Raw genomic sequence first — 8,114 nt, 5'->3', positions numbered from 1 at the left:
ATATTTTTTTTTAAAAATATTGCATATTAGCAAAAGGAATATGAGTCTCAACTAAAATAAGAGAAGGGTGAAACTTCTGAATTAGTTCCTTACAATCGAATCAAACATAGATGTTCTAACTTTTAAAAATTATTTTTTAAAAATTAATTTTTATAAACTATTTTTAAAAAGTAAAAGTATTAGAAAGCTAGGATAGGTAAGTCCAACAACATCTTCAATGTTATTATCATAGGTTGCATTTGTTTACAAGTATGAAATACTAAAATAAAGACAGAGAGACACAATTCATATTTAGTAGATGAGACATGAACAGAAATATTATATCTAAAGACAATAAATTAGTATAATTTGTATTTATCCTCACAAAAAAGACATAAAAAAAATTAACAAAGAGACATAATTTTTTTGTTATTTTTATTAATTTTTTATAATTATATATTATTATTATTATTATTATTATTATTATTATTATTATTATTTCTTTCTAACTTTTTTGAATGAAAATAATGAGAATAAATCGAACTTTTATAATTTGTTATAGTTTAATAATTAAATAAAATAATAAAATATTAATTTATATTTTTTTTAATGTTTTGTATTATTCTATCCTCGTAATAAAATATTGGCATGATGATGTTCATAATGAGGTTGAGCGATATATTAAATCTTTTAAATCTTGTTAATATACGTTTTCGAAACACGTATTATAAAAATATTATTAAAAAATATTTTGTTAAAAATTACTTAAAAAATAAGATTTTTATATTTTTAATACATATACATATACAACTAATTTAAAATTTTCTATTATTATATTATTAAAATGTGTGCTAAAGATAGCTAAGCCCTAAATTTTTTTTCCTTATACATTAGATTTGTATGGAATAAGACTCTGGGACGAATCCACCCTTTAGCCGTTACCAACCCTTGAGAGTTGACAAACACGTGCTGTCAAACATACCAAACGTGGATTAATGTCAAAGAGAACATACGCGACACCAGCCCCAAGTCCCCAACAACAAATCATACACCCCTGGGGCCTTCTTTGTAAAAAAAAAATATATATGCATCAAGATTCAATTACTTTTTATTATATAAATTTAATTTTCATTATTTTCATACAAATTTTTACATAATTATTTAATCTAATTATTTGTATACTAAAAACTAATTACTAAATAAATTATTTATATAAATTATATATTAAAATATATAAATATATAATAATTAATTTTCCTTTACACATATCATTTTGGTATTTAATCATATATTATTTAAACATATAAATTTAATTGGACCACAATATTTACCTAGTAAGTGCATTTGCTTAACTGAAGAAAAGAGAAAAATAAAATAAATAAACGGGGAAGGAGGGAGGCGGGGAGGGAGGGTAGGTGAAGGAGGAGGGGGTTGGGAAGGTGGGCAGAAATTTGAATATAATTACAGAAATTGCCACCACTGAGACTACCAAACACCACCACCAACCCCTTTCTTTTGTATCTCAAGTTTCAACCACCAAACCTCAACCGCTCCCTCCTTATTACTCATTTCAATTCAATTCACCAATTTTCTTCTTCCACCTGCGTTTATTTTCAATGGCTTCTTCTTCTACCTCTCTCTCTTCGAAGCCGTTCCTCCGCGGTTCCAACTCTCTTAATTGCAACATCCGATCCCTCTCCTCCGCCTACCTTCAAGTCTCCCTCCGTTCTCGCATTCCCAAAAACCTCCGTCAGTTCTCTCTCTCCTTCCATCTCTTCGTTTTTTTCTTCATCGCATAATAATATATAAATTTCTCTTCCAGTTATTATTGTTAGTTGATTTTCAGATCATCAGCTTATTCTTGTAAATTCGTGTTCTCTATTGCGTTTATTTATTTGCTTTTTTGTGAATGCACCTTTTCCAGCTTAATGATTTTGAATACTGAATCTGTTGCTGTATTTTAACGTTTTTAAGTTCGATATAGCATGAAATTCGCTGTAATGTGTTCATTGTAATTGTTGATTTCGTTTTTAGTTCATGTAAGAACTCCTCGGAGGGGGATTACATACATGTTTCATCTTATGTGAAATTGATTCTTAATTTGATTTATTTATTTATTTCCTGAAACTTTCTACCTAAGTACCTATTAGGATTTTAGATTTTAAGCTTCCTAGATGATGTATACTTAGTTCGAACTGCTTCTAACTTAGGTTTGAGTGTTTCTTAAATGATAATGAAATTAAAAGAACTGGTTGGTTTGTAATCTTATGCCAGTTATGCATTTAAGAGTTCATAGTTAATGATATTGAGATGGACATTGTTTTGAGTTTCTGAAGTCATTGGTGAATTACAGAGATACGGGCAGCCGGGAGTACCTATGGAAATCACTTCCGGGTGACAACATATGGAGAGTCTCATGGAGGAGGTGTTGGTTGTGTCATTGATGGGTGTCCTCCTCGCATCCCTCTCTCCGAGTCTGACATGCAAGTTGATCTTGACAGAAGGTACTGCATAGTGGAAAACACTTAACAGGCTAAAGATGAATATATTTTAAGATAGCTTTTCATTGTTGTAACTATGAATGATAGGAAATGCTTGTTTTTTATGCATCACAAAATGTCTCTAAAGAGTAACATTGTACAGTTCTTGTGTATAGGAGGCCAGGCCAAAGCCGAATTACAACTCCTAGAAAGGAGACTGATACGTGTAAAATATTTTCAGGAGTCTCCGAAGGTTGATATTTTTCTATATATTAGTTGGGAAGCTGTATATTTATTGCCAAAAAAAAGAAACACTGAAGTATAATTTGTTAATTGCAGGACTTACTACTGGAACTCCAATCCATGTATTTGTACCTAATACTGATCAAAGAGGACATGTGAGTATCTAATGATAGAGCTTATATTTATGTACGGAAGAGTTAATAAAAAAACAAGCAACACTTATTGTTTATTCTAAACTTGCTGTTATAATGTTTAACTAAAGGGAGATCCCCCCCCCCCCCCCCCCAAATTTTTTTTTTTTTTTCTTTGCACGTGTGTGTGTGTTTGGGGACTATATATTATTCGGAACTTGCACCTAAAACCTGCCATATATTTTTTGTCTACTTACTTTGAATTGGTCATGCTAAGACTGACGTTAGATGGGTGTTTTCTTGGATGACACATTTGTGCTTGAGAGGACTCTCGGCTCTCCGATTCCCTTCCTACTAAGTGTTAATCTCCCTAACTCTCTTTTCCACCCAACTTTTATACTAATTCTTAACTGATTCAAGGTCCAATAGCCTTGATTCCTGTCATACTCAATCTTTTGGTACATCTATCATCCTTATTTGGCAATTGGTTAGATGAAGTAAATAACTTGTTAGTTGTGAGTCTTGATAATAATAATTGATTATGATTTATGACTGACTCACAAGTTCATATTTGGTATTCTTTAGTTGATTCTGTAATGCTTATAGCTTTGTTCATTACATTTTCTGGGTTTCAGGACTATAGTGAGATGTCATTAGCTTATAGGCCTTCCCATGCGGATGCAACCTACGACATGAAGTATGGAGTCAGATCAGTTCAGGTATCAACTTTTATGATTTCATTAGTTTGGCATTTTCTTTTAATCAGACAGGCATTAAACTTATGCATCAGGGCTCTTATTTTTAAGGGTGGTGGTAGATCTTCTGCAAGAGAAACCATTGGAAGGGTTGCTTCTGGTGCTGTTGCTAAAAAAATCCTTAAGGATTTTGCAGGAACTGAGGTGTGTACTTGTCTTGTGGTTTAGGCTAGAGTTTTCTGCCAATGAAGTTTTTGTCCCTTTTTTAGCGGTCCATTGCTTATTCTTAGAAGAAACTGTAAAATTGTACCAATAGATATTAATATGGGATAAAAATATTTCGAATCTAATTATCCCCCTTTTTCCATTGTATGTCACGTTTTCTGTTATTCTTCTATCAGTTCCCACCTTTGAAAATATATGCAGAGAGTACATATTTTCTTCTTCTTGATAGGCAAAAAGTTTTTAAACGAGAAAAGAGGAAAGTACAACAAGGGAGAGGATAAGAGATCCTCTAAAACAAGAAAAGAAACATGGAACTTTACCCAGTTAAGACATCAGCAAAGTTGTCCAGCATCGATTATTTCTATATGTCTATTCATAGTTGGTGTATATTTATGTGCATGTATCATGTTTTTATATGCCAATTCCTTCAGGATATCCTTTGCTAAAGGTCTCTTACTTTTCAGATTCTTGCATATGTGTCTCAAGTTCACAAGGTTGTTCTGCCAGAGGATTTAATTGATAATGAGACTGTGACACTTGATCAGGTATTTTAAAGTGAATATTCATATATGTTTATTGGTGCCTTCTGTAAAATTGAGCCAAACAAAAGAGTTTAAAGGAGATTTATTGTATTCTATACATAGAGAATTGAAGATGACTATTTGTTTTAACTTTTAATATTTTTAAATGGATTTTGAATGGTACTAACTTATCAGGTTGACAGCTTCTCAACCCTCATCTAACGGATTGTCTTTGCATATCATGTGTATGCTTTTCTTTACAATTTTGTGTTAGGAAAATAAAAATGGCATTTATAGATAAAAAGGCCAATGCCATAATGTTTTACTGACTGCAGTAAGCCAAATTGGTGGATATTCTCTCTAACTTGCTTTCATAATTGGTTATTACTCTGTTATATTATTGCAATTCTGAAGCTGAAATCTTGCTTTGGTATATATTCTATGAAAACTTTCCAGATCGAGAGCAACATTGTTCGATGTCCTGACCCTGAATATGCAGAGAAGATGATAGCTGCTATTGATGCTGTCCGAGTTAGGGGTGATTCTGTTGGTGGTGTTGTGACATGCATAGTGAGGAACTGTCCACGTGTAAGTTTTCTACCTTTTTCTGTCTGCATAAAATTACTGCGCAAGTTAGCAGTTACAATTTAGGGTACAAGTAAACTTGTAAAATTGATTAAATATATAACACAAAGGTTTTATGGGTGAGTGTAAGGTACTCGGTAGTTGGTACCTATGGATAATAATAGTACTAGTAATAACAAACACTGAAGAGAATTTCTGGATTTAACATTGAATTTCAAGAATACAAGGGGTATGGCATTTCAAGAGGCCAAAACTCTCATTGTTGAATGGTTGTTGATTCTAAAATTAATCTAATGAAGGCATGACTTGAATCTTCTATAAAATCTAGAAAACACTGGAAGGCCTTAGTTGAACTCAAACAAGCTGTGCTAGTCATCCTTGGGAGGTTTAAGAGCTTGCTTTCATGTGTAGCATGTATCCATGATTAAATTTGTATCCCATCAATGTTAAAGAGTGCTCTTTTGATCCTGCTATTGGTACTTTAATAATTAGCACGCAGAACAAAAGGAAGACTGCTTTAACTTATTCTAGTGCTGTATTATTTGATGTTCAATATACTTTCCACCTAAGAGTATAATTGAATCTATTATATATCAGGGGCTTGGTTCACCAGTATTTGACAAACTTGAAGCTGAACTGGCTAAAGCTGCTATGTCATTGCCTGCAACCAAGGGCTTTCAATTTGGTAGTGGGTTTGCAGGTATTTCGATTGTTTATATTTATTGACTCTGATTGAATGTGTTACGATATGTCCTGACTATGGCAGAATTGTTTTAAAAATGCTATTTTCGTCAATTACTTTTGTCTGATGATGGCTTGATGAAATCATTACAGGTACCTTTTTGACTGGGAGTGAACACAATGATGAGTTCTATATAGATGAACATGGAAGGACAAGGACAAGAACAAATCGTTCTGGTGGGATACAGGTATCAATTTCCATTCTATTATTACTAATTAGCTGTCTCTAGATGTGCAGTATGATGGTCACGTGTCTATAAATGTTTTACTTACTATTGTATGTATTGATAATCAGGGTGGAATTTCCAATGGAGAAATCATAAACATGAGAATAGCTTTTAAGCCGACATCAACTATTGGTGTAAGTCCATTCTCTCTCTCTCTCTCACACACACACACCTTTTTGTGTGGGAAAGTTAATCAGTAATTGAGGTAGTTTACTATATGTTCACTAGATGTTTAGCTGATCAGGCGGTCTTTCTCGTGACAATTTGACTGTGTGTTTACTTAAGTATTTTATCCGAAGTGAACATGGTGTTATGCTTGTGCAGAAGAAGCAAAATACGGTGACCCGAGATAAAAAAGAAACAGAGCTGATCGCTCGTGGTCGTCATGATCCTTGTGTTGTCCCAAGAGGTTAGAAACTCAGCCTTTTGCCTTCCTCATTTCTTCTTCTTGGAAAGAGATTATGCTTCATATATTAATTCATTTAAGTACATTAGAATTAACTGAAACTAAGATCAGATAGTTCGTTATGTGATGAAACATTTTCTTGTATGTTATACTGTTATCTTCAATTACAAAATATAAACATTTTGTTTGCCTGCACATCCATGAGTGGAAAAATGTGTGAAATCATTGCTTGGACCGTTGTTGCAGCTGTACCCATGGTAGAGGCCATGGTAGCTTTGGTGCTTGTGGACCAGTTGATGGCGCAGTATGCGCAGTGTAATCTGTTTCCTGTAAACTCAGATTTGCAAGAGCCTTTGTTGCCCGTATTAGAGCCAGAAGAAGTAATCTTTTGAATGATATAATGTATTTTTTTGTGAGTGCAATGTATCCTCCTGTATTATCATAAGATTTTAGTTTTTAATTTTTAGCTTTTCCCCTTGCATTTTGCCTGTGAGGATTGTAGAACGCTTAGCTGCAAAAGCGGCAAGATAGATCTATATTCTTATATTGAATTGGACCGTATCCGTATGACTTTTTCCTGTAAGAAATGTAACAGATTTTGGAGATCTTATGATCTTATCAATAAATGAATCTTTGGCAAGCTTGCATGTTCATATTGTAAACTGCTGGTAATTCTGGTTTCTGGGTATACACCTTTTGTTTTGGAGGTCGATCTAGGTATACACTTTTTATTTTGTTTGGGTCCTGATCTAGGTATACACTTGAGAACACTTAGTTGATTGTTGGCCGGGATTGTTGTTTGGTTTTGGTGTTCAACTGTGGGCCTTTTTGGTTGTTACTGTTAAGGATTCCTCAATGTCATGGCCCAAAGCCCACATCAAACTGTCTCTTAAACCTCTGCAGAACAACACCAAAAAAAAACTTTCTGGAGAAACAAAATCAGACGAAATAAAAATACCTCAGAAAGAATCAATTTGGGTTGGTCTTAATAGTTAGTATACAGTATACTAGTATGTTTAAGCTGGAAATTTGAATTTCACGCATGCAGTAACTTATTAGCCAATAACAAACCTTTAAATGTAGTAACCTGTCGGGACGAGAGATACGGGAAGAAACTAAAAAAAACCGCAGAAAAATCAATAAATAAAGGTCATATTTGATTAAACTTTGCTTAAGTCTATATAACTCAAAAAATTCAAACATGTCAGCCAATTTAATAAACCTAGGTTGTTGAGGTATCATAGTTGGGTTATCTCGGATTAGGTTACGTAATAACCGAAGCTTTTACACAAAGGAAAAAATCAATTATTTATTATGAATTTAGATCCTCTAAATTTTAAATTTGTACTTTAAAGGGTAAAATGTGATCTTCTACTCTTGAATGGTTTCTCTCTCATATTTATTTTTGGTTCCACCTATAAAATAAATGGTGAGAGATCACGTTTTACTCTCTAAAGTAAAATTCAAACTTTAGAAAATTCAAATCCATTTATTATATACCATTCGCTAAGAAACTATTGTAAATTATTTACAAAGTCTCAGTTTCTATCTATCATATTCAAGACAATAACTAATAACGTTTAGCAGAAGGAATTGTCGAAAAAAAAAAGTGAAAGTGAAATGTCGTTAGTGCGCATGGTGGTATTCAATTTTGTAGTGTACTAGTAGTGTTAATGCTTATTTATCCATAATAATGACTCTTTAAGAATTGACATCATAACAATACAAATACCCTAAATCATAATTGTGTTTTTTTGAGCTAATTAATAACATGTCAAAATTAAAATCATTTTCGTCGAAACAGTCGCTAAATAGTGATCCACTTTGTATGGTTATGAACTTATGATCACCATAGAACCTTTAACTTTGAAGCTTATCAAA

At 32.7% G+C, this 8,114-nt stretch overlaps 1 protein-coding gene across 1 annotated transcript; it reads left to right on the top strand.

Moving 5' to 3' along the window:
- The first annotated feature begins 1,314 nt into the window (after window positions 1–1,314).
- On the top strand, window positions 1,315–6,873 carry LOC112775976 (chorismate synthase, chloroplastic). The gene is made up of 13 exons (XM_025819910.3): window positions 1,315–1,728; window positions 2,333–2,483; window positions 2,636–2,712; window positions 2,799–2,857; window positions 3,469–3,552; window positions 3,640–3,732; window positions 4,218–4,298; window positions 4,731–4,862; window positions 5,457–5,559; window positions 5,694–5,788; window positions 5,896–5,961; window positions 6,152–6,236; window positions 6,480–6,873. The coding sequence occupies exons 1-13, from the start codon at window positions 1,596–1,598 to the stop codon at window positions 6,623–6,625; spliced, it is 1,305 nt and encodes a 434-aa protein (XP_025675695.1). The 5' UTR covers window positions 1,315–1,595; the 3' UTR covers window positions 6,626–6,873.
- Window positions 6,874–8,114: the final 1,241 nt, after the last annotated feature.

The sequence above is a fragment of the Arachis hypogaea genome, chromosome 19 (genome assembly GCF_003086295.3).
Source record: "Arachis hypogaea cultivar Tifrunner chromosome 19, arahy.Tifrunner.gnm2.J5K5, whole genome shotgun sequence".
NCBI classification, from domain to species: domain Eukaryota; kingdom Viridiplantae; phylum Streptophyta; class Magnoliopsida; order Fabales; family Fabaceae; genus Arachis; species Arachis hypogaea.
Note: the sequence above shows the minus strand (reverse complement) of the source record. Positions and strands in the feature narration are given on the sequence as shown.

What these genes read in the sequence shown, in the direction of transcription:
- LOC112775976 (XM_025819910.3), top strand. Translation starts at nt 1,596, where the DNA reads ATGGCTTCTTCTTCTACCTCTCTCTCTTCGAAGCCGTTCCTCCGCGGT. An exon ending in AGGATTTTGCAGGAACTGAG is followed by an intron (nt 3,733 to 4,217) that starts GTGTGTACTTGT and finishes CTTACTTTTCAG; the next exon opens with ATTCTTGCATATGTGTCTCA. An exon ending in TCCTTGTGTTGTCCCAAGAG is followed by an intron (nt 6,237 to 6,479) that starts GTTAGAAACTCA and finishes CCGTTGTTGCAG; the next exon opens with CTGTACCCATGGTAGAGGCC.